This window comes from Budorcas taxicolor, chromosome 7, assembly GCF_023091745.1.
Source record: "Budorcas taxicolor isolate Tak-1 chromosome 7, Takin1.1, whole genome shotgun sequence".
Lineage (NCBI taxonomy): Eukaryota > Metazoa > Chordata > Mammalia > Artiodactyla > Bovidae > Budorcas > Budorcas taxicolor.
Window position 1 is genome coordinate 39,649,260 of NC_068916.1, and position 27,063 is coordinate 39,676,322.

At 41.5% G+C, this 27,063-nt stretch overlaps 1 protein-coding gene across 1 annotated transcript; it reads right to left on the bottom strand.

Moving 5' to 3' along the window:
• Positions 1-411: 411 nt before the first annotated feature.
• Positions 412-26,578, bottom strand: LOC128051499 (zinc finger protein 354A). The gene is made up of 5 exons (XM_052644107.1): positions 26,479-26,578; positions 25,384-25,471; positions 20,204-20,330; positions 19,161-19,256; positions 412-2,280 (listed from the first exon to the last, which is right to left on the bottom strand). Exons 2-5 carry the CDS (start codon positions 25,414-25,416, stop codon positions 716-718), a joined length of 1,821 nt encoding a protein of 606 aa, XP_052500067.1. The 5' UTR covers positions 25,417-25,471; positions 26,479-26,578; the 3' UTR covers positions 412-715.
• Between the last annotated feature and the right edge of the window lie 485 nt (positions 26,579-27,063).

The following is a 27,063-nucleotide window of genomic DNA, read 5'->3' on the forward strand; positions in this document are numbered from 1 at the left end:
AAATAGCTTTGAAAACTGCTTATTTTTCCATTTAATATCCCTAAGATGACAGCTCACAGTATTTAGCAAGTACTAAAGTATTATTTCACAATAAATTAATTCAGAGCAAAAAAAGAAAAAATTCCGGGTAGAAAATTTGCAGTTGATAGCAATTATTAGAAGAACAAAGGAAGAAGAGAACAGACTTTTATTTCTATTTTTAAATGAAATCCATGCACAAAGTTTGACAGCAAGTCAGGAAAAGGACAAACCCCAGAAATTGAGAGGTAGTTTACAGTTTAATCTTTTATTTGGTCCTTTTTTCTAAAAAAAGTATAATTTCTTTGACCACATCTGTTATATGCTATTACAATGTCAGTTATTTAAAAAAGCATTAACATTTTATTTATTTCCATGGGAAATTGAGTGCACACCTCCCCTCATCACCTAGATGCTTATAACAATTACATATGACAGACAGACTACACTGCTGTAGAAAGAAAACAATTATTTTACAAATGCCCAAAGTCAATGTCTCCAGTCAGGGATTCTTCATTTTAGGTTATTACAAACTGTCTGACAGGCTTCCTCATTATGCATGTCATAGGTTTGTCCTTAGGACTTATTATCTGATGAGGACTAAACTATAGAAAGGTTTTTCATATCCATTACATTTATTATATCACTCTCATGTATTCTGGTGAGCTTTGGTTTCAGAAACATGCAAATCTACTTCCTAGGGGTTCTCTTCAATATGAATTTTATAATGATTAGTAAGAGATGACCTGTGATTGAAAAGTTTCCCGCATGTATTACACTCATAGGGTTTCTCTCCAGTATGAATTCTCTGATGGGCAATACGTGATGAGCTTTGTCTAAAAGTTTTCCCACATGTATTACATTTGAAGGGTTTCTCTCCTGTATGAATCCGCCGATGTTGAATAAGAGCTGAACTTTGGCCAAAAGATATCCCACATTCTTCACATCGATATGGTTTCTCTCCAGTGTGAATTCTCTGATGATTACTAAGGGATGAGTTACATCTGAATGTTTTTCCACACTCGTTGCATTTATAGGGTCTTTCTCCAGTGTGCATTCTCTGATGTTGAATGAGAGCTGAACTTTGTCTGAAGGCTTTCCCACACACTTTACATTTACATGGTTTCTCTCCAGTATGAATTCTTTCATGAATAATAAGTGTTGAGTGGGAACTTAAGGCTTTACCACATTCATTACAATTATAAAACTTCTCACCAGTATGAATTATTCGGTGTCTATTAAGTCGTGAAATAGAAGTGAAGCCTTTTCCACATTCATTACATCTGTAAGGCTTTTCTCCAGTGTGAATTCTTTCATGTTGAATAAGAGATGCACTCTGACTGAAGGCTCTCCCACACTCACTACATTTAAAAGGTTTCTCTCCTGTGTGAATTCTCTGATGATAACGAAGGGATGAACTAGACTTAAAGGTATTACCACATTCATTACATAAGTAGGACTTTTTTCTGGAATGAATTCTCTGACATCCAGGAAGGGATGTACTGCAACTAGATGCTTTCCTACCTGGATTATATTTATAGGGGTTTTCTCCAGCATGGATTTTTTGATGTATAAAAAGGCCTGACCTTCTGCTGAAGGATTTACCACATTCTTTACACCTATAGGATTTCTCCACAGTATGTGTTCTTAAGTGTTTATAAAGGGATGTACTGAGAGTGAAGGCTTTCCCACATTCTTTACATATATAGGGTTTCTCTCCAGTATGAGTTATTTGATGTTGAATAAGTGCTGAACTTTGATTAAAGGCTTTTGAACAGTCTTTACATTTAAATAATTTCTCTCCACTGTGGTTTTTCTCATGTTTACGAAGGGATGAAGTATTTATGAAAGTTTTCTCACACATACTACATTTATAACGTTTCCCAGCTGTGTTGGTTTTTTGTTGATTAAATAAACTGAAATTTTGTTTGAAGCTGTTTCCTTGTATTTCACATTTCGGTGGGGCTTTTTCTCTTGGGATCACCTGTTGCCTAAAAAAGACTGACTTTGGGCTCAAGTTTTGCCCAAATTGAGTATTTTTATGTTTTCTCTCTATAGTGAGGATTTTCTTGTGAGTGACTGAAACTATCTGTACACTTTCTTTTTTCTCCTGCTTTTTCTCTAATCTGCCTTCATATCTGCAGGGTTTTTCTGATTTGAAGTCCCAGGGTCCACTCCTTTTGGATCTTTTCATTATCAGTTCCTGAAATGAATGACCTTGTGTTTGAGTTGACTTTGTGGTTTTATAACTGTTCTTCCATCCTGGAGAGGAGAGAAAAAACTGAAAATGTTTCATGTGATACATCATTTGGCTACTAAATGTATAGACTGAATATTGATGGTATTCAAATAAGGTCTCAATATCTGGCCAAAAGATAATAAGAAAAACTTAGGAGATTTAATTAAGCAGTACAGAGAAATAAGCCAATACAAGCTGAAAACAAGAGGGTGGAGAAAATGCTAAACAAACCCATTTAAAGAGGGTGACTGTAAGAGTGACCAGGAGAATCAGTTAATGGAAAAATGGAGAAGAACGATTAAAAGGGGAGCCATAAATTGGAAAAGGCAGTCTGGGATCAGAGTCCAAAGCCCATGACAGAATTTTAAATTATCTTCATGAGATTTCTCTTATTTGTACAATCATTTATAATCTGGAAAGTCTTCATCCCTTTTCCCTCATGCCAAATTCCTTTGTATCAGTCAGAATCCATTCAAAAGTTAACTGAGTGTTTTTAATTGTTTTGTAGAAAATAATAGTATTATTTTTAATTGGAGGATAACTGCTTTACAATAGTGTTGGCTTCTGCCATACAACAACATGAATCAGCCATAAGTATCCACATGTCCCCTCCCTCTTGAACCCCTTCCCCAACCCCCACCACATCCCACTCCTCTAGGTTGTCAGAGCACCAGGTTGAGCTTCCTGTGCCTATAGCAACTTCCCACTGGCTATTTTACACATGGTAATCTACATACATTAATGCTACTCTCTCAGTTTGTCCCACCTTCTCCTTCCCCTGCTGTGTCCAAAGTCTGTTCTCTATGTCTGCATCTCTCTTCTTGCCTTGAAAATAGGTTCATTAGTATCATTTTTCTAGATTCCATATATATGCATTAATATATGAAATTTGTTTTTCCTTTCAGATTTACTTCATTCTGTATTATAGGCTCTAGGTTCATCCACCTCATAAGAACAGACTCAAATGCATTCCTTTTATGGCTGAGCAGTATTTCATTATGTATATGTACCACAACTTCTTTATCCATTCATCTGTCGATGGACATCTAGGTTGCTTCCATGTCCGAACTATTGTAAATAGTAAACACAGGGGTACTGTGAGTTTACACAGTCCATTCCTCTTATTATAGGCACTCACCACAGTACTTATATATATATATATATTCTATACATGTAATTATACCTATTTATCTACCTATATCTAAATATATTTCACTTTCCTTTTCTACCCTAAGTATTCTTTGCAAGCAGATTAGCATGCCCCTTTAACCTACAGATCCTCCTAATGGCATCTGAATTATATACAAAATGTTCTATTAATCTTCCTCAATAATTTATATATAAATTTTTGAACAATGTCAAATACTTTCAATAACTTTTATATTAATTTCACACACATACACACGATTCAAACACTTGTAGCAGTTGCCTCCAGGACAGTACATTACAGAAGCAATGAGAGGGTTTCAGAGGCACTTCAAACAGGAAGGAATTAGATCAATCTAAGAATTGATGCTTTTGCACTGTGGTGTTGGAGAAGACTCTTGAGAGTCCCTTGGACTGCAAGGAGATCCAACCAGTCCATTCTGAAGGAGATCAACCCTGGGATTTCTTTGGAAGGAATGATGCTAAAGCTGAAACTCCAGTACTTTGGCCACCTCATGCGAAGAGTTGACTCATTGGAAAAGACTGATGCTGGGAGGGATTGAGGGCAGGAGGAGAACGGGACGACAGAGGATGAGATGGCTGGATGGCCTCACTGACTCGATGGATGTGAGTCTGAGCGAACTCCGGGAGTTGGTGATGGACAGCGAGGTCTGGCGTGCTGCAATTCATGGGGTTGCAAAGAGTCAGACACGACTGAGCGACTGAACTGAACTGAAGGAGATCGGCCCTGGCATTTCTTTGGAGGGAATGATGCTGAAGCTGAAACTCCAGTACTTTGGCCACCTCATGCAAAGAGTTGACTCATTGGAAAAGACTCTGATGCTGGGAGGGATTGGGGGCAGAAGAAGGGGATGACAGAGGATGAGATGGCTGGATGGCATCACTGACTCGATGGACATTGAGTCTGAGTGATCTCCAGGAGTTGGTGATGGACAGGGAGGCCTGGTGTGCTGCGATTCATGGGGTTGCAAAAAGTCAGACACGACTGAGTGACTGAACTGAACTGAACTGAGGTAACAACAGGTAGGCATGAAACTAAAGGTTGCAAGATAGAAAAGTAACCTTGCTAATGAATCAAGCAAGAGAGGTTATGCAAGCAACATACAAAAGAGTCAAAGATCAAATATAAAAAAGGTAAAAAGGGCTAACATGATAACATGGTAAAGAACAGAATTAAGTTAAATAAATTTTAATTGGGTAAGGATGCAATTAACTGAATATTAAATTTTGCCAGGGGAACAGGTATACATATAGTTATTTATTTTCTCCTGGGTTAGAGTAACCATTTCAAGGGTTCCTCTGCATCTTACTGTATTTTGACATTTCTACTTGACATTCACAATCTGTGTACAGATTGTCTCTGCTTGGTGAACATAATATATTCTACTTTTCTCTTTTCTTCTACTAGAGTCAACTTCTCAGTTTCCTTCATGGGTAACTTCTTCTATTCCCCCTTTAAAAATTGCTTTCTCTAGAGTTTGGGATTTCTTCCCTTCACTCTACACATTATCTTTGACTAATTTTATATGCACCCATCTTTACTATTTCTTTTCCTCTTTTCCAAGGCACTGGTATTTGCCATGCAGGGCAAGTGAGAATAACACTCATTAAAAAACAACAACAACTAAGTATCAATAAATCATTCATTCAATTAGGGATCACATCTTCTGGAAAAGCCCACAGTGTGTATTTAGTGTAATAATAGCTTCTTTTCACTTAGCCAATCACAAAATCTTTCTGCTCTTTCAAAATCTCTCTCATCTTTCCTATTTACTGTTATGGAAAGAAGAGTGTTTTTTTTTTTTTTTTAAATTTTCTGTTCATACCGTCCAAGTTCCTTATCCATCTAAATCTTGCTAAATATCAACTTTCAATAACATTATTTGGGTAGAAGAGTGGGAAGCAGTCATAAAACTGCAGTACTTTCCCTGTTGGTTGCAGGCTACATGTGCTGGGAAAAAGACAGAAAGATTCCAAAATTGTGGATTGTCATTTATAATGTAAAGTTAGAGACCCTGCCTTAGTTAGAGACCTATACCTTTATATAGGTCTGTATGTAAAGACTGCTGTTTTATGACCAACAAGTTTACTAGAGCTCTTGAGCACTGGAGTCGGGTACCTAAATGGTACCCTGCTTCTCATGCTTTAATGTTTCTACCATAGTATCCTAATTCTGGTGGCTCAGTGGTAAAGAGTCCGCCTGCCAATACAGGAGATACGGGTTCAATCCCTGGGTTGGGAAGATCCTCTGGAGAAGGAAATGGCAACCCACTTCAGTATTCTTGCCTGGGAAATCCCTTGGACAGAGGATCTTGGCAGGCTACAGTCCATGGGGGTTGCAAAAGAGTTGGACATGATTGGTCAACTTAACAACAACCAACACCACTTCTAGACTTCAGTCAGTTCAGTTGCTCAGTCGTGTCCAACTCTTTGCAACTCTGTGGACTGCAGCACACCAGGCTACCCTGTCCATCACCAACTCCTGGAACTCACTCAAACTCATGTCCATCGAGTTGGGATGCCATTCACCTGTCTCATCCTCTGTCATCCCCTTCTCCTTCTGCCTTCAATCTTTCCCAGCATTAGGGTCTTTTCTAATGAGTCAGTTCTTCACATCAGGTGGCCAAACTATTGGAGTTTCAGCTTCCGCATCAGTCCTTCCAATGAATATTCAAGGTTGATTTTCTTTAGGATAGACTGGTTGGATCTCCTTGCAGTCCAAGGGATTCTCAAGAGTCTTCTCCAACACCACAGTTCAAAAGCATCAATTCTTTGGCACTCAGCTTTCTTTATAGTCCAACTCTCACATCCATACATGACTACTGGAAAAACCATAGCTTTGACTAGACAGACCTTTGTCAGCAAAAGTCTCTGCTTTTTAACATACTGTCTAGGTTGGTAACAGCTTTTTCTCGAAGAAGCAAGCATCTTTTAATTTCATGGCTGCAGGCACCATCTACAGTGATTTTGGAGCCCCCCAAAATGAAGTCTCTCACTGTTTCGATTATTTCCCCATCTATTTGCCATGAAGTGATGGGACTGGATGCCATGACCTTGGTTTTTAGAATGCTGAGTTTTAAGCCAACTTTTTCATTCTCCTTTCACTTTCATTCTTCTTCACTCTCTGCCATAAGGGTGGTGTCATCTATTTGAGGTTATTGATATTTCTCCTGGCAATCTTGACTTCAGATTGTGCTTCATCCAGCCCAGCATTTTGCATGATGTACTCTGTGTGTAAGTTAAATAAGCAGGGTGACAATATATACAGCCTTGACATACTCCTTTCCCAATTTGGAACCAGTCCATTGTTTCATGTCCGGTTCTAACTGTTGCTTCTTGACCTGCATACAGATTTCTCAGGAGGTAGATAAGATGGTCTGGTATTTCCATCTCTTGGAGAATTTTCCAGTTTGTTGTGATCTACACAAAGGCTCTGACATAGTAAATAAAGAAGTAGATGCTTTTCCTGGAACTCTCTTGCTTTTTTGATGATCCAGTGGATGCTGACAATTTGATCTCGCTTCTCTGCCTTTTCTAAAATCCAGCTTGAACATCTGGAAGTTCACGGTTTACATACTGTTGAAGCCTGGCTTGGAGAATTTTGAGCATTATTTTGCTGGTGTGTGAGATGAGTGTAATTGTGTGGTAGTGTGAACATTCTTTGGCACTGCCGTTCTTAGGGATTGGAATGAAAACTGCCCTTTTCCAGTCCTCTGGCCACTGTTGAGTTTTCCACATTTGTTGGCCACTGCTGAGTTTTCTGCATTTGCTGGCATATTGAGTGTAGCACTTTCACAACATCATCTTTTAGGATTTGAAATAGCTCAACTAGGATTCCATCACATCCACTAGCTTTGTTTGTAGTGATGCTTCCTAAGGCCCACTTGAGAACTCATTCCAGGATGTCTGGCTCTAGGTGAGTGATTATAGCATCACGGTTATCTGGGTCATGAAGATTTTTTTGTATAGTCTTGCTCTCTGCCAATTCAGTCTCCACATTGTAACAGAGTAATCTTTCTAAAATTCACATTTTACCATGCTGCAAATTTCCTTAAGATCCTCCAACTTATCTTCAACTTATAAGATACAGACTACTTAACATGGTGAACAAAATTTGTCATGATCTAACCTTTGTTCAGCCTGGAACTCATCTCCTTCCCCTGGCTTCTTGCCAGGTATGCTGAACTACATGCAATTTCTGGAGCCCTACATTTTTGTTTTTTTGTGTGTGTGTTATCTTTGCATATGCTGGAGACATCCTTTCCATTCCCAAATACTTATTAAGTGCCTACTATGGGCCAGGTAAAGTTCTAGGGAATGTAGGGAATGTGATGACTAAGAATTTCAGTCTTTAAGGAGCTTATACCTTGGTTTTTTGTTTGTGTGTGTGTGTGTGAAGGTGTGACAAATAATAAGTAAATAAATGACAACCATATGGATGTGTGAAGCAAGAGCTTCTAGGAGAAGGAAACAGCAAATATCAAAGTGTGGTGACTTCTGAGACACAGCAAAGAGGCTGTGTGGCTACTATAGTGCATTGAGCAAGAGAGAAAATGGTAAATAATAGTGAAGCAATAGTTAAAGGTATATGGTGACTGCATTCTTATCACCTACTAACAGAACTGGAGTTGCTAGTTGACTGTATGTGTTAAGAACTAAAAACTTAACCCCGACTGTGCCAAGATGGAGACTATCTGGGATTTAATAACTACTTTTCATGGAACAGGAATAGAGCCCCACTGGAGTGCACAGAAGAAACACTGGGAGAAACATCAAGTATAGAAACGCTTTTGAAAAGTTTTGTTTAAAGGAGAATAGAAAAACAGATTTGGGCAGTTTTAACTTTTTAATGGAAGTAATTACAGCTACAAGGTTCCATACCAATAATGGGAAACTCATTTCACTCTACTTCAAGTGGCAATACCTTAGTCCAAAATTCATGTTTCCTGCTGGAGGGGACATGAGTCCTGGATTGTGGACATCCCAACTGTTCTTTACAATCTGTTTAAAGTTTCTGAAAAGTCTACACATGTGTCTCCTTAAGTGCAGTTCAACTTCTGTTCTTCTCAAGAGTCAAGCCTGGGCCTGAGCTATGTCATAAACAAGGCTATAACTTAGGTCAGAAGTTTAGAGACCAGGTGATTTTGCCAATGACTACCACCCCAACTAAAACCTGGCATTAGGTCTAGATTCTCTTCCCTTGGTGCTTATGAATCTCTGTGCATCTCTCTTCAATCTTCTCTTCCCACATGATTGCATCTACTCCCATACCTCCAATGTCAATGATTATACTGACTCTCAAAACACTTTAGAGAGTTATAACCAGTTGCCTGCTAGATTTTCCATTTGTGTCTTTTTTTTCAAATTCAGTTTGTCCAAATCTGAAACCAGTGTATTCCTTTAAAACTTTTCTTTCTGTGCTTCCTAGGTCTGAATTATATCATAACCTCCTCAGCTCCTTTGCCATAAATTCTTAGTTTCATCTCAGAACCTTCTCTCTCCTGCATTCCATGCTTAGTCAGTCATCAAATCTCCTCAAATTGTATCACTAAGATGTTTCTAACAACCATCATTAATACATCCAAGTTCGGGAACTTCTTACTCTACAGGGACTATTGCTGCTGCTGCTAAGTCGCTTCAGTCATGTCTGACTCTGTGCAACCCCACAGACGGCAGCCCACCAGGCTCCCCCGTCCCTGGGATTCTCCAGGCAAGAATACTGGAGTGAGTTGCCATTTCCTTCTCCAAGTGACTATTGATACTGACCTTCAATTTAATCCTCTGATCTGTTTCTCACCTTTCCAATATTACTTCCTACCAAATTTAACCTTCTTACTATATAGAACTCTTATTTCAAAAAGCATTGATTGTACTTTAACTCATTCTTCAAATATTTAAAAAGCACCTACAATATGTTAGGCTCTATCCTAGGTACATGATCCACAAAGCATTCCAGATCTGGTAATGAAAAGAAACAGTTAACTTCTTGAAGGAGTTCACTGTTTTGCATCAGAGACATAAAAGGAGTAGGCAATCACATGACAATGTGATAATTTATACAACAAAAACACAAGACAGAAATGGATACAAATGTGAGCTTAGAACAGCATCCAAACTACCCTCAGATAGTAGTGAGTGCAAGCAGGGAAGGTATACAGGTGTGGTCAAAAGTTTGGGGAAGCAATGTCTAAAATGGGATTTTAAAGGCTTAGCCATAGGTTAGATGGATGTGGGTAGTGTGAAGGCTAAAGGCAGCATTAAAATCTCTGAACCCAAGTCAACTCTCCAGACCTATATCCTTCCCTACCTTATTCTACAGGTGGTCAGATTCAAAATTATTCCTATAAAAATGTTACATGCATTTGAAGTCTCAAGACTTTCCACAGTCAGAGAACTGAGGGAGCTATTTGCTGAGAATTATACATAATACCACAATGGGGATAGGACTACACATCTGAAAATGTATTCCATAATGCTTATATGTTGATGAAAAAGAGAAATGCTGTTTTAAAAATTTTGTTGTTTGTAATTCTAATTTTTAAAGCTTTGTATTACAGAAAATGTTCAACACGTACAAAAGTAGAGTGAATTGTACAATGACTGGCCAAGCCAGCATCGACAATTACTAATGCTGTTACATTTATTACCTTGTTATGGGTAGAACTGTATCACCAAAAAGATGTGTTGAAGTCTTAACTTCCAATAACTCAGAATATGACCTTATTCGGTAATAGTAACTTCACAGATTCAATCAAGTTAAGATGAGGTGATTAGGGTGGGATCTAATATGACTGGTGTCTTTATTATTGGGAAATTTGGACACAGGGAAGCACAGAAAGATCATGTCAAGATATCCCTGGATACACCAAATAACAACAGAAGCATGACTGGAGTGACGCAGCTGCAACCCAAGGAACAAGGACTGCTGGTCACCATGAGAAGGTAGGCAGAGGCAAGGAAGGACCCTATCTGGAGTTTCAGAGAAAGCATGGTCCCACAAAACTGTGAGACAATAAATTTCTGTTGCTTAAAGCCATACAATCATGGTACTTTGTTGGAACAGGCTGAGAAAACCAAAAAGTTCACTCAGGTTTTTCTGTAAGATGTTATGGAAAAGCTCAAATGAACTTTTCGGCCAACCCAATACAACTCCCTTACATCTCTTCCATTATTATTCCTATTATATAATTTCATCACTATTTCAGAACACATTTCTTAAAGATAAGAATTCCACTTATAAACCCAACCATATACTTTTACTATATCCACCAAAATCAACATAATTGTTTGAAGTTATTTTTGCCTGTAAGATAAATGTTCTTTGCTCAAATTCCAATGTGCTTCTCAGGGGTGGTTAAAACATCAATAAACAATTCTTGGATACCAACTGGGTGTCCTACAATTCAACTGTAACATTATCTATAATATCTAGTATGCATGTTCAGTCATATCCAACTCTTTGTGACCCCATGGGCTGTAGCCCAGCAGGCTCCTCTGTCCATGGAATTTCCCAGGCAGGAATACTGGAGTTGCCATTTCCTACTAAAACCTGGAGATAGTATCATATCCCACAGGTTATGGGCTCAGTTCTATAAGACTTCCCCCTGCCTCCTCAGACATCTGTCACAAGCCCAGGTTATCATCTGTCAGTTCAGTTCAGTCGCTCAGTCCTGTCTGAATCTTTGCGGCTCCATGAATTGCAGCACGCCAGGCCTCCCTGTCCATCACCAACTCCCGGAGTTCACTCAGATTCACGTTCATCGAGTCAGTGATGCCATCCAGCCATCTCATCCTCTGTTGTGCCCTTCTCCTCTTGCCCCCAATCCCTCCCAGCATCAGAGTCTTTTCCAATGAGTCAACTCTTCACATGAGGTGGCCAAAGTACTGGAGTTTCAGCTTTAGCATCATTCCTTTCAAAGAAATCCCAGGGTTGATCTCCTTCAGAATGGACCGGTTGGATCTCCTTGCAGTCCAAGGGACTCTCAAGAGTCTTCTCCAACACCACAGTTCAAAAGCATCAATTCTTCAGCACTCAGCCTTCTTCACAGTCCTACTCTCACATCCATACATGACTACTGGAAAAACCATAGCCTTGACTGGACGGACCTTAGTCGGCAAAGTAATGTCTCTGCTTTTGAATATGCTATCTAGGTTGGTCATAACTTTTCTTCCAAGGAGTAAGCATCTTTTAATTTCATGGCTGTAGTCACCATCTGCAGTGATTTTGGAGCCCCCCCCAAAAAAGTCTGACACTGTTTCCACTGTTTCCCCATCTATTTCCCATGAAGTGATGGGACCGGATGCCATGATCTTTGTTTTCCGAATGTTGAGCTTTAAGCCAACTTTTTCACTCTTCTCTTTCACTTCCATCAAGAGGCTTTTTAGTTCCTCTTCATTCATCTGTACTTCTGACCAACTGGCTATAAATCAAAGGTTCCCATGACCCCCTTCTTAGGTTTGATTAATTTGCTATAGTGGCTCACAACTCACTTTTGCTTACTAGATCATCAGTTAATTATAAGAGGATACACCTTGAGAAAAACCAGATGGAACAGATGTACAGGGCAATGTATGGGGAAAGGGCATGGAATTTCTATGCCCTCCCCAAGTGAATCACTCTCCCCAAATCTCCGCATGTTCAGCAACTCAGGAGCTTTCTGAATCTGTCCTTTTGGGGTTTTATGGAGGCTTCATTACATGGGCATGATTAATTAAATCATTGGCCACTGGCAACTAGTTCAACCTCCAGGCCCCCTCCCCTCCATGGTGTGGTACAAAAGTTTCAACCCTTTCATCACATGACTGGTCCTGGAAACCAAATCCCATTCTAAGGTAGGGTCCAAGAGAAACATTATTAACATAACAAAGACACCTTTGGGACTCTCATCACCTAGGATTGCCCAGTTTTAAGAACTGCACCCAGGCGGCTCAGGGGTAAAGAATCTTCCTGCCAATGCAGAAGACGCAGGCTTGATCCCTGGGTCGGCGAGATCCCCTGGAGCAGGAAAAAGTAACCCACTCTAGTATTCTTGCCTGGAAAATTCCATGGACAGAGGAGTATTGTGGGCTGCAGTCCATGAGGTTTTGGATACACTGAGCACTCATGCACCAAATATATATTTTTTATTATAATTCATAACATTGATATAAACCACTAAGGATCTTTATTTAAACTGCTGTGATTTAAAGGCAATTGAGATAATTCTCTATGTGACTAAACCAACAACATGATATACTATTAGGGTCATTTGTTTCATTTTGCTTTTAATATTTATGGAACACTTTTTCCAGTTTTATTTAATTCTATCCTTATTCTCTTCATCTTTTTTGTTTTCCTTCTTTCACCTTACAGATAACCTTTTTTATTGATACATGTGTGCGTGCTAAGTAACTTCAGTCATGTCTGACTCTTTGCAACCCTATGAACTGTAGCTCACCAGACTCCTCTGTCCATAGGATTCTCCAGCCAAGAATACTGGAATGGGCTGCCATGCCTTCCTCCAGGGGATCTTCCCAACCCAGGGATGGAATTTGTGTCTCCTACACCGGCAGCTGGGTTCTTTACTGATCTGCTTTTATCCTTGTTTGTTTTTCTTTTATTTTAATACAAGAAAATACACACTTTTTCTTTTTTGGCATCTCCTCTTTTCTTTGTTATCTACACTTTTCCTCACTTATTAATATTATCATCCCACAATGGAATTTATAGAGATCTCCCTTCATTCCTTTTTACAGTTGCAAAGAAGTTCTTGGTGAGAATGTACCCAGTTTCTTCAACCAGATTTCTTTGATGGATAGTTGGATTAACTGGGTTAACATTACCCAAAGCCACATACAATCAAAATCACCTCTTCTGCCTAGAAGAGAGCCAGCCGAAGACCACAGGACTACTCCTTAGAGTGAGAAAGCTCCCTATGAACTGACATGCAAAGAGCTTCAATATATACCAAGTGCAAGGGGTAGAATAATGTATGTTGTATAATATAATTGGAGTGGACAAAGGAAAAGAAGAAATATGTATTTATATTCCCATATAAGAGCTCTGCCAGCTGCTGCTGCTGCCTCCTCATCACACCTCACCTCCTATAGTATCCTACACGTGTTCATCTCCTCATGCACCTCTCACGGGCTCATTTTCGGCTTCTGTTCTCACCACCACTCTTTTTCAGGCAACGATGGCCTCCACGTGAAAGCAGCAAGATGTGCTCTTCAGTCCTCACCTAACCCACGTTTCAGCAGCAGCCGATAGTGACTCCTCCTTTTCCCTGAGAAGTTCTTTGCCTAAGCTACAGTAGGCAGCTGCCGGAGTTCTCGGCCTGAGCTCGCCTCCACAGTCTCCTCGTGGTCCAGCAGCCTCAGTTTCCTTTGCAGCTTTTCAGTCTCCTTTGTGCACTCCTTTTCCTCTACCTGATCTCTAACCCTTGGAGTTCCACAGAGCTGAGTCCTAGGCCCCCAATTCTGTCACCCTGTATCCTTTCCACAGGCCAGGCTCATCTACATGTTCCAGGCAAGACTTCTCTACTCTCCATACCTGATTATACAACATCCTATTCAAAACAGCAATTAGATGTCTCAAAGACAGCTCAAATTCAACATGCCTAAAACTGAGTCTATGACTATTCCCTCCCTCCAACCTGTATAACCTATAAATGCACCTGTTGTTTCTATAAATGGCACCAGTTCTGAATCAAAAACTTTAAAAGGCATCCTTCATACTTCTCCCTCAGTTAATCGATTACCAAGACTTGTTTCTTCTAACATCTAAATAAGTCTCAAATTCATTTAATTTTCCCCACCTTTACTGATACCATCCTTTATGAGCCTTGACTTCAATGACACTAGACTCCTGAGTTTCCTTCTATAGTACACCTTATCTTTATCATCCCTACAGGTTCATTTCTCTCTAACTAGCCATGAAATGCCAGTTTCCTCTAGATTGAGTCCTATCCTCTTTCTTGCTCTCGCTGTACCCTGAATCCACTCTACAGGTTAACTTAAACTCAAGCTTTCAGTGACAAAGTCTTCACATTTAATGCTCAGTGTATATTATGAGGGATGGAACTCTAAAGCTACTAGACTATTTGACATCTTCACTTGAATAACTGGATCAACCAAAAGATGATTCAATTTAATTAATCTAAAACCATATTTATACTAACTCCCAAATCTGATCTCCTAGCACCACTATCTCAGTGAATGATATCAGTCCATCCCAGAATAAGCCACAAACCAAGCAAAGCATCCTTGACAACTCCATCTCTTCTATCTTCCATATCTGATCCATCTCTAAGTCCTGCTGCTTTTATCTGCCAAATACCTCTGAAATTGGTTCCCTTTTTTCTAGCTCTGTCACCACTACCTAACCAAGTCATTCATGCATTCACTAACTGGAAGCTGACTTTAACCAAGCACTACTTTAGGTACTGAGGAGATGGGAAAGAAATAAACAGACAATCCAGCATAAGGGAACTTACAATCCAGAGCAAGAGCAGATAATAAATAAATATGCACTATTTTACAGTGAGGAGTACTCAGAGAAAATAAGGTATGGTGAAGGAAAAAAGAATGTGGAGGATAAAAGACCATGTTCAGATGAGCTGTGACTAATTGATCAAGTGCCAACTGAGCAGAAACCTATATAGTACAAGGAAGTGAGTCATATGGACTCCTGTCTGCCAGGAAGAAAAATGGCCCAGGAGAGGAAAAAGCAAGTGCAGAGGCCCTGAGGTGCGAGCCTGTTTGGCCTGCCTGACAAACTACAAAGAGACCAGGGTGATGAGAGTTCTCCAACAAAGGGCAGAGAGGAAAGAGATGAGGGTGAAAAGGTAGCCAGAACCAGACCACAAAGGCCTCTGAGGGCCATGCTGGGGGCTTTATAGTGTGGTCTATGTGCCAGAAACCACAGGAGGCTTTGGGCATAAGAGTAAGATAACCTGATCTACATTTTAAATAGACCATTCTAGCAGCTACAAAGAAAAAAGATGTTGGTGGCAGGAGGGGAGGGCAGGGGACAAGAACAAGACTGACTTAAACATATTAAACACACCTTCACCTTGTAAGGAATCCACTGTTTAAAACCACTGCATGCTCTTTCATTAGATTGCTGCTATATCCTCTACAGCGCTTCTCTGCAAATTAGAAAAAGACCCCTACTCTCTGTGCAGATGCAGCCCCAACAGATCTCAGCAAGTTGAAGGCAGCCCACAAATGATTGCTCAGCTGACCATCTGGCCAGGTTCAATCTGCCCTGAATTCTTGCATAAATACACAGAGGAAGAGAAAAAGACAAAGAAAAGCACTTTCTCATTGGAGGGAATTGTTTACCCAGATCATCATTGGGTTTTTAAATTTTTGAATTAAAGAATATTTTTACATTGGGTGTAAACCAAACTCATGAGATGTTCAAGCTGATTTAATCACATTATTCCTGTGTGTGTGTATATATATATATATATATATACACACACACCACTGCATGCTATAGCAACAATCTAATGAGATTGCTCCCTGAAAGGAAAGCTATGACAAATCTAGACAGTGTATTAAAAAAGAGATATCTTTCTCCAAAAGAGCCCATATAGTCAAAGCTACAGTTTTTCCAGTAGTCATGTATGGATGTGAGTTGGACCATAAAGAAGGCTGAGTGCCAAAGAATTGATGCTTTTGAACTGTGGTGTTGGAGAAAACTCTTGAGAGTCCCTTGGACTGCAAGGAGATCAAACTAGTCAATCCTAAAGGAAATCAACCCTGAATATTCACTGGAAGGACCGATACTGAAACTGAAGCTCCAATACTCTGGCCACCTGATGCAAAGAGCCGACTTAATGGAAAAGACCCTGATGCTGGGAAAGATTGAAGGCATAGGAGAAGGCGATGGTAGAGGATGAGATGGCTGGATGGCATCACTGACTCAATGGATATGAGTTTAAACAAACTCTAAGAGACAGTGGAGGACAGAGGAGCCTGGCATGCTGCAGACCATGAAGTCAAAGAGTCAGACACGACTGAGTGGCTGAACCACTATTATACACATATACACACATATAATATACATAATATTTCAGAAAACTGATTATAGACTTTGGACTCACTTCTTAAGTAAGAGACTCAGATGAGATGTGTATCTTTTGAGCCATTCCCTCCTATCTCTCAATATAAACCATATGGATCCAGGGATGACAGTTTGTTTTCCCTTTTTGTTTGTTTTTCCTATTTGTGAGTAGTTTTGAAGTGAAAATAATATTTTAAAAAACATATTTGGAGGCAACTAGAGATCCTAGGCGGAGAAGCACTCCAGTACTCTTGCCTGGAAAATCCCATGGGCAGAGGAGCCTGGTAGGCTGCAGTTCATGGGATCATGAAGAGTCGGACACGACTGAGCGACTTCACGTTCACTTTTCACTTTCATGCATTGGAGAAGGAAATAGCAACCCACTCCAGTGTTCTTGCCTGGAGAATCCCAGGGGCAGGGGAGCCTGGTGGGCTGCTGTCTGTGGGGTCGCACAGTCAGACATGACTGAAGCGACTAAGCAGCAGCAGCAGCAGCAGCAGCAGCAGCAGCAGCAGCAGCAGCAGCAGCAGCAGCAGAGATCCTAGGAGTTCTACCTTGGAAGCATAAGCTTTTCTGTCACTGGTTGTTTTCTGTCACAGGGTTGGTTTTTGGCTCTGGTCTAGTTAATAATCGAAGTGCTTCCAAGAACATCCAGGTCCTTAACCTGAGCTCACAAGGAAGTGAGTTCCTCTTGGAAGGAAACTGTTCCGAGGGTACTTTTGCCCAGGAAGGTGGGGGATTCACCAGGGGTGCAGGAGGGACACAATACATGCCAGCACTCCCAGGACACCCCATCTGACTGCCACCTTTGACCAAAGACAGGAAGTTCATTGCATCAAGAGAAACGCACACACTGGTTGGCCCTTACGTCTTTACTTCCTCCAGACACCCACTCAGAGTTTTCCTTCAACTTCCCAAACCTGAGAAGGACTCCAGATCTCTGCTATGTGGCCTTGGGGTCTCTGTGGACAGCTTTGGACTCTGGTCATACTCTCTATTAAGTTTAATCCAACTAATACTTCACTCAGGAAGGGGAACTCCTCATGGATCAGAGTCTCCTCAGGTGAAGGGAAAGGGAACAATTCTTCCTTTTCTTCCTCTGATCTTTCATGCCAGACTCAGCTCACGCCTGACAGTGGGACCGATATCCTTCCTAACTCTCCACTGGTTCCTTGGTGCCTGAATTCTCTGTTTACTCTGTGGTGGTCTCCAGAAATTCCCACAAAATCAGTGTATTTCTCCCAAAAGATTTGTTTAAAAGATTTAAACAAAGACAAGTGTGGTTTCCACCTCAGAAGATCTCACCTTGTATGATCTCACCTTAGGAAGAAAGTGTTCTAAAGGTGTGTGGGCTTTAGGGATGGACATAGCCTGTCCTGCAGTCCATCTGCTGGTGACTTCTCAGGCTCAATCACAGATTCTTCCCTCTTAACCCATCTCAGAAACACTGAGGTTTCCCGGGACTCTTGTCTGCTCCTCTATTCCTTTACCTGCTCAGGTCAAGGCTGCAAATGCCACTTTCGCACTGACGCCTCCCTGACCTCCCTGTTCAGTTCCAACTCGTAAATTCTTCTACAGCTGTTTACTGGTAACCTGCACCTGTATTTTGCTCACATCTCAAATGAAACCCATCCCACACCAAACTTGTCCTATACCGTTAAAAAAGGGGCCCCTATTTTTTCCTTCTGAACCCACTGCATGTGCCTTCTAGGTAATGTCTTGCTTACATTATGCAATAATCTCCAGAAGGTTCCCACCTCTAGTTTTTCCTCACTTCAAATCTAAGCCGAACAATGTTTCTGAAATGACCATTCTTATTAAATTCAAATTACAAAATAAGGACTTAATATATTCTCTGTGAAAATTTTAATTATATTACATGTAAATAAAGTCACTTTTCATCATGTCCATTCTCAATCCTAATCCAAATGGAACTAGTTACCAGGTTAGGTGTTTCCTGACTTTCTTCTCAGGACTTAGACACTTAGTATGCATACAGACAAACATACATGTAAGTTTCTCTAGACATAAATGGTGACATGTCATAATCATGCTCCATAATTTGCTTTTTAGTCCCTCACATGCCTTGGAGCTCTGCCTCCACCAGAGCTCTTTCTTTATGACTGTGGTGTTATCTCAGTGTAGGTGCGCTCAGCATCTTTAGGTATGATTTTACCAAAGGTTATCTATAGTGTCTCAGACTGAGGTCATTTTTTCTAGAATATCAAGGACCATATAATTTTTTGGTTTAAAATCCTTGAATTTTTTCCAGTCAACCATGGACAGCTCCCATCCCTAAGAACTGAACCAAAGCGCTTCATAGTGTGGCCTCCACCTGGCTTTCTAATCTATTTCCTTCCTCATATCTTTCTTTTCCCATGACCCTGGGTTTCAGTCAGAATGATTCTGCTGCAGTTCCTTCAATACTCTAAGCTTGCTGAATGAATACTTGAAAATGCAGCTCTCCTTTGAAACACTAGGAAAGAATAAGAAAAAAGATCCTGAGAGATTCACCTGTGAAGTATCAGAGAAAAAGAGGAAGCTTGCAAATGGGGGCCTTAGCATCCCTTCTCTACCACTTCTTGGGCACTGAGAAGCCAGAAAAACTTCCCTAACCATCTTCTTCAAGTCACACACCCACTCATTTACCAGACTGCTGCCTGCAGAGAATCCCCACCCACTCACCTAGAGAGGAGCCTCCAAGGTTTTCTTTCTCTACCTTCCAGGGATCTTCTCCTTGCTGCAACAGGGAGATCACTTTGGGTTTGGGAAATAGGAGTCCTGCTCATAGAGCAAAAAGAGAAAATAAAAAGACTTGATTTTGCCTTGATGCAAAGAAGAATCTGAAATCTGAGTAGAAAACTCAAAGGATGATACAAAGAACTTCTGTGGGGTGCTTAAGTTGTGACCCCACGATGGCAGGGGGTATGTTACGGTAAAGGCAAGGGACAACACAACATTTAGTTGTATGTCAGTGAGGCATGATAAATGTGCAGCCTTGATTAATAGGGGAAAACAGTTTTCTATACAAGAGGGAATATGCATACACTGTTAAATGCTTTGTTACATATACAGACTAAATTAACATTTGTAACAGGTATCTATGGAAAGGATTATATATCAAGAAGCTTATTTAAAATAAGAAAACACTATCTGACCCCTTTGAAAGATGGCAGCGGTCAGTAAACTATGGGTCTCATATGCCAAATCTAGACTACCATCTGTTTATGTATGGCTCTTGAGCAAAGAATGGTTGGAAAAAAAAAAAAGAATATGTTACAGAGACCATATATGGCCCACAAAACCTAAAATACTTACTCCCTGGCCCTTTAAATAAAAAGTTTGCTCACCTCTGTAGAAGAGAATTGAGAAAAGCAAGTGTTGGGTCAAAGAAGAGGGTTGAGGGATGCTCTGTTAAGAGATGAACGAACACATCATAGCTCAGTCTTAGAGGGAAAACAAGGGAAGTGCCTACAATGAGGGAATTTCTAATGTGCAGCTCTGTAGACTGTCCCATCCATGGGGCAATTCCATGCCTATGAGGGGGAAAAAGTTTTTTGGATTTACTTATGGAGATCCAGTTTGTACAGTGCTAAGGCAGAAAAAAAAAAAAAAAAAAAAACCACCTCAGATAAAGTTTTTAAATGACCCAGGGCAATTATCCAGGGAATCAGGTACTGAGGTATCCAGATTTTTGAATTCTGTATCTACAGGGGAAATTTCCTTACCCAAGGAGACAAGATTACTATAGTTCTCCAGCATCACATCTTGGTACAAGTTTCTCTGAGGAGGAGCCAGCTTTCTCCACTCATCCCGTGTAAAGAGCACAGCCACATCTTCGAACGTCACTGACACCTGCAGAGACAAGCCATCCCAGCTCAGCCAGGACCACCCATCACACAGGGTGAAAAAGGTGGCAGTGGGTAGTAGACGGGCTACCATGAAATGCTTCTATACTATTTTGGGTTGTGAAACTTCCAGATCATTTGTTTAATGAACAACTGACCTATGACAAATATATACTGAGTAGCATGAAGTACAGAGAAGGCAATGGCACCCCACTCCAGCACTCTTGCCCGGAAAATCCATGGACAGAGGAGCCTGGTAAGCTGCAGTCCATGGGGTCACTGAGTCGGGTATGACTGAGTGACTTCACTTTCACTTTTCCCTTTCATGCATTGGAGAAGGAAATGGCAACCCGCTCCAGTGTTTTTGCGTGGAGAATCCCAGGGGCAGGGAAGTTTGGTGGGCTGCCTTCACCCATGGGGAGCTGCGACCATGGGGTCGCACAGAGTCGGACATGACTGAAGCGACTTAGCAGCAGCATCGTGAAGTATGAACCAGGCCCTGTTAACCACTACAAAAGATGTGTGGTGGTATTAATGCCATTAGTGGGGGTGTCAATTAGAATAATCTTTCTGATGGCGATTTGATAACACACATTACAAGCTTTAAAATGTGCATATTTTTTAATGCTCCAATTACTGTATTTGTTTGATAATGAACAGTGATTAAAAATGTACATAAAAGGATGTTTATCATCGTCCTAGTAACAGCAAAGAAATGGAAACAGAAATAATCACTGATAGGGATTAGTTTACATAACTTAAGGCACTATCTTTGTGCTCCCTGAAACTTGAAAACAGTAACAATGGAAAGTAAAACACCTATCATTTATTGAAAGCTTTTTTCAGGCCAAGTACTATTCTTAGAGCTTTATATTAATCTTTAGTATAAATCTTTATTTTGTCTTCACAACAACCCTATGAAATTGTCTCCATTTTACACATGAGAAAGCAAAGGAGAAATTTATCCAAGTCACAAGCTGGTATGAAGGAAAAAAATCACTCCTCTTGTAAGTCTCTTTGACTCTTAATACAGTACTATTTCACTTTTGATAGATGTGGGGGGTTTTCCATACACCAAGCAATTGTGCAACACCAGCTGGGTGTCTTACAATGATACTCAATTCTGACACTGAGGATAGTGTCAGATGCACAGGTTAAAGGATCAGTACCACAACACTGGCCCCCTTCAGTGTCAATCACAAGTCCAAGTTGTTACCTGTGTTTCTGACTGACTGGCTATAAATTGGAGGTTTCCACAACCCTCTCCTAAGGTTTGATTAATTTGCCAGAGTGGCTCACAGAGCTCAGGAAAACATTTACTTACTAGATTACTGGTTTATGATAAGAAGAATGTAACTCAGGAACTGGCAGATGAAAGAGATGAACAGGGAAGGGGTGCACTATGGATTTGCCACTCTCTCTGACTCTTTAAATGTTCACCAACCTGGAAGAACTCTGAACCCTTTTGGATTTTCATGAAGGTTCATTACATAGGCATGACTGATTAAATAATTGACCATTAGCAACTGATTCAACTTTCATCTCCTAGGGTGGTGGTGGGTGGGTAACAGGGGCATAGAGGGGCAGGACTAAAAGTTCCAACCCTTTAATCAAGGTTCCCTGGCAATTAGTCCCCATCTTTAGGTGGGGTCCAAAAGTCACCTCATTAACCCTGGTGTGAATGAAAGGGCTTGTTATGAATAACAAAGCACATCCATTTTGCCTTCATTGCTCTGAAGTAATTTCAGGGATAAAAATCATTTATTACTAATCACTTAGGAAATCACAAGGGTTTTGGAAATTATGTACCAGAAACAAGGACAAAGACCAAATATATACTTCATATTATAAGTCACAATATCACAGCTGGTCAGTGGTAGAGATAGAATTTCAATCCAGGGAACATCCAAGGCTTCATACTTAACCGCTCTGCAAAACTTCCTCTTAATGCCTATCTCACAGGGTTAAGAAATAAATGAGATAATTCATACAGTGAAGATAAACAGTAATGATGTAATACAACAATGTGAATGTATTTAATACCAATGAATTATATGCTCAAAAATGGTTCAAGTGGTAAATTTAATCTTATGTATATATTATCATGTCAATGTATGGCAAAACCAATACAGTATTGTAAAGTAAAATAAAGTAAAAATAAAAATTTAATTAAAAAAAAATTAAAAGAGATTAGATCTGGTAGACAGTGCCTGAAGTGCCTATGGACGGAGGTTCATAACACTGTACAGGAGGTGGTGACCAAAACCATCCCCAAGAAAAAGAAATTCAAGAAGGCAAAGTGGTTGTCTGAGGAGGCCTTACAAATCTGAGAAAAGAAGAGAAGTGAAAGGCAAAGGAGAAAGGGAAAAATATACCCAACTGAATGCAGAAGTCCAGAGAACAGCAAGGAGAGAAAAGAAAGTCTTAAGTGAACAACGCAAAAAAAAGAAAATACACACATACATACATACGTAAATACATAAAAAATAATAAAGGTGCATAGAAAATTGAAGGAATGGCCATTATTTTGCCCAGGGGATGTTGCGGTAAGAGTGATTTTACTTTCTTTTTTATATATGTATTTTTTTATTTTCTGAATTTTTTTAACATTAACATGAAGTGCCATATAATAAGATTATTTATTGGCTCAGGGGAGGGATACAAGAAATGATCTTTGCGCTCAAAAGAAATAACAATCCAATTGGCAGACAGGAAAAATGCATGAATAATTTGAGCAATGAAAGAAAAAAGTGTTGCTGGACAAGACTATATACCATTTCCTAGTTTAATCCTCGTTTTAGAGATGAGGAACATAAGATCCAGGGCATATACTTTATCCATGGTAGAGACAAGACAGTAATTGAAATTTTCTTTTAACCCAGCACTTGGTGGGTATATTCTCTCTCTAGTCTTAAACATCCTGTCACTGAGTTTTATACACAAGTCCATGCAATACAGAGAAGGCAATGGCAACCCACTCCAGTACTCCTGCCTGGAGAATCCTATGGACAGAGGAGCCTGGTAGGCTGCAGTCCACTGAGTCCTGAAGGGTCGGACATGACTGAACGACTTCACTTTCACTTTTCACTTTCATGCATTGGAGAAGGAAATGGCAACCCACTCCAGTGTCCTTACCTGGAGAATCCCAGGGACGGCGGATACTGGTGGGCTGCCGGCTATGGGGTCGCACAGAATCTGACACTACTGAAGCAACTTAGCAGCAGCAGCCATGCAGTATTCATGTACAGGCAGCAGGTGAGGTTAGGGAGAAATGTCATATAGGACTCATACACAGGGACAGGGAAGATTTGGGGCAAGAGAGCTGCTTGGCTCTGTTGAAATGCAATGTGAAAGCCTTATGAGAAAGCAAGCCAAATGTGCAAAGGCAGGTCCTAGCCATAGCTGCAGAATATCAACCACCACATTTCATGGGTCCAGAAAATATACAATATCCCATTGCAGACAGATCTGGTAACTTGGGGCTTAGGTTTGCCCTGTGTTCTGAAAAGAGGTACAAGAGGAATGACTGGACGAAAATCAACATGAACTTAGAACCTGGGTTTGATTTCAGATTACCTGACTTTGTTGAGCCTCAGTGGCAAGTGTAAAATGGGGATAATAACTTCTACTTTGTTAAAACAGTGAGAATAAGCTAAAGCCCTTGGGATATTCCCTAGCAACATTACCTATTATGGTTAGATGAGGATGAGTAAAGGAAGGACATTGTACAGTCATTTCTATCTACCAACAATAACAGTATCATATATTATATTAATATCATTCAGCCACCACAACCATCACATGCTGCAGCTGCTGCTAAGTCTTTTCAGTCGTGTCCGACTCTGTGCGACCCCATAGATGGCAGCCCACCAGGCTCCGCCGTCCCTGGGATTCTCCAGGCAAGAACACTGGAGTGGGTTGCCATTTTCGTCTCCAATGCATGAAAGTGAAAAGTGAAAGTGAAGTCGCTCAGTCGTGTCTGACTCTTTGCGACCCCATGGACAGCAGCCTACCAGGCTCTTTCATCCATGGGATTTTCCAGGCAAGAGTACTGGAGTGGGTTGCCATTGCCTTCTCCCAACCATCACATACTGAACATCTATTATGTGCCTGGCCCTGATCAAAACTTTTTCCATGCACTAACTCCCAGGATCCTCTCATCTATGCTAGGAGGTTAGGATGGTTGTTGTTTTCTTTTCATAGGTGAAGAAACTGAGGCACATTAACAGCAACAGAGAAGACGGGCACAAACCTGGCCATACAGCTCAAAAGAACCACTCAGTAATCACTGTCTACCCTGCCCTCCACTACCAATATCCTATGGAACTCTCACTGCTGCTTCCTGAGGAGTCTTCTCTCTACTCTTGGAGTCAAGAGACTACTCCATTTATGTCCTCTCCAACATGGTTATCCTTTATTTGCACATTGGCTCACCTGGATGGAGTCCCACTCTTATTTTCACAGCATAAAGATGAAAATGGCAGGTCAAGATCAGTTTTCAAGATAGTGATGGAAACAAGATGCATGATCCAGAAAGTTAAGAAGGAGATAAAACTAAGAACTACGGACTGGGCAAAGCCTTGGAAAGTATGAGGATTCTCAGGGGTGGAAAGAAAAAGAAAAGCATTCTGGCCAAGGGTAGGGAGGGGACATGAGTGAGCAAAGGGAGTATGTCAGAAAGGAACTCTGCCAAGGGTGTATGTTTGTTTGTTCTGACCCCAAGTGGTATAAGACATATGGTATCTTACTTCTCAAACCAGTAATCATATAGTAAATTGAGGTTAATGACTAAAAGAGCATCTATTAGGGAAAAAAAAGAGAAACACTAGACATGGATGGGGAGGGTGAAGGCAAATATTCTCTACTGAACCCATCATCCACCACGGTGGACCAGTTGTAAGAGTTCTTTCGCCAAATCCTGGCGAAAGAGTTCTTTCACCAAATTCTGGCGAAAGAGTTCTTTCGCCAAATCCTGGTGAAAACTGTATTGGATAGAGAATTTTACTTTGAGGGTAAAAAACTCCACCTGTCCCTAAGACTAGAGATGACAATGAACTCACCTGAGACCTTGCTTCCCTCTGTTCAGTAGCCATGTCTTCTTTCTGGCCAGTGTCTCCTGAGGATGGGTGAAGTCTCCAGAAGCCAGATCTGAGGGAAGACAAAGCGAGCCAGGAGGAAGCCCCTTCTCTTTTCCACCCCTCTGAATCAGCAGCTCTGAATCATTTACACTCCCTGAGAACGATGCCAAGTGCCCTCAGAGAAGGAAGTCAGAAGCAGCCAGGGATAGACAGGACCAGACAGAAGGGCTGGGTCATCCTGTTCCAGGCCCAGCTCTTTCCCTGGCTCAGTGAAAAACGTCCTAGGACAATCAGCAGCAGCGGCAGCAACTCCTTGAGCCTCATGAAGTGCCAGGCACTACCTGCATTACTGAGCACGGTTGACACTGTCAGCCCCCATTTTACAGATCAGGAAACTGAGGGCAGAGTGGGAGCAACTTGCCCCAGTCCACACAGCCAGGGAGGGTGGCATCTGCGCTAAACTCCCTGCATGCATATGTGACAACTTTTCTGCACTTTGAGTCTTCCCACCCAACTCGTCGTCCTCCTTGTAAGGAAACAATTTCCAGATTTTTAGAGAAAACTGCTTTGGAAAGGGAAAGGATCAGTTCTCCTATGGCGGAGGAGGCTGCTGTCTTGAGAAACGAGGTACAGAAAACCAGAGACTTGGATTCCAGTCCTGATTCTGCCACTGGGGGACGCCGGCGATTCGCTTCTCAGGCAAAACAAGCCTGTCACTAGGGAGAGCAGCCGCGATGGTAGGGGAAGGAAATTATTTTCTCACGTTTACTGCCGGCCCAGAGCAATTCAAACGCCGTAAGGAGCCGGGCAGGTAGCGCGCTGGGAACCTATCTGGAGGAAGCAGGAGGATGGCTGAGTCCGGCCAAAAGGGAGGAAGTGTCCGACTTGTGGCGTTCAGGGCACGCCTGTGGGAGGCGGTGGCGTCAGGCGGACAGAGCCCGCACACCCGGCCCACAGCCTGCTGGCGCCCACAAAGGCCCAGCCCGCTCCTGCTGGGCCTGTGTCCCGCGCCCCGACGCCGCATCCTCCCGAGGCCGGGTCTTCCCTCCCGCATCCCGCCGACCCTCCGCCGCTCACCTCGCCTAGGCCTCTGGGGTTCCGTGGGCTGCAGGCGGGAGGCTCCGGAACTGCCACAGCCTGACAGCAGCTTGGGGTTGGACTCGCCCGAGGTGCTGCCTGGGCCAACCTCAGGCCGGGTGGCTGCTCACGCCAGCTGCAAAAGCCAGGCACCCCAAGTAGGTACAGGAGGGGCGGGGCAGGGAATGTCGCTATACCCCTCTGGGAAATGTAGTTCATGCGAGGACCCAAGGATTCTGGGACGTGTAGTTCGCTGCGCTTGTCTGCGAGGAGAGAGCTCCTTGAGCTCCTCACTCGCCCAAACCCAGACCCTTGTTTGTCGTCGCTGACTTGTTTGTTGTGGGCTGCTGACTCCTGGGTTCCCAGTTCTTCCGGGAGGAAACGGACGTTCATCGAGGACAGTATCTTGTAGCCCTGCAACTGTGTAAATGATAGTCAGGTCAAGTAGATCACCGTCAAGAACAAACCTATTTCCCCTAAGGTCTTTCAACAAAATGAGCTGTAAGGGAATTAATGTCTAGGCTACACTTTCCATTGTTTTCCTGAGCAAGGAAGGTCCTCTTCTCTTTTACTTCTCTGCAAATA

Excerpts from the sequence above, each read along its gene's own strand:
- LOC128051499 (XM_052644107.1), bottom strand. The coding sequence starts at position 25,416 with ATGGCTACTGAACAGAGGGAAGCAAGGTCTCAG. Across the intron at positions 20,331-25,383 it reads AGAGGGAAGCAAGGTCTCAG|GTGTCAGTGACGTTCGAAGA; the intron begins GTGAGTTCATTG and ends TTGTCTCTGCAG. Across the intron at positions 19,257-20,203 it reads TAGTAATCTTGTCTCCTTGG|GACTCCTATTTCCCAAACCC; the intron begins GTAAGGAAATTT and ends CTCTATGAGCAG.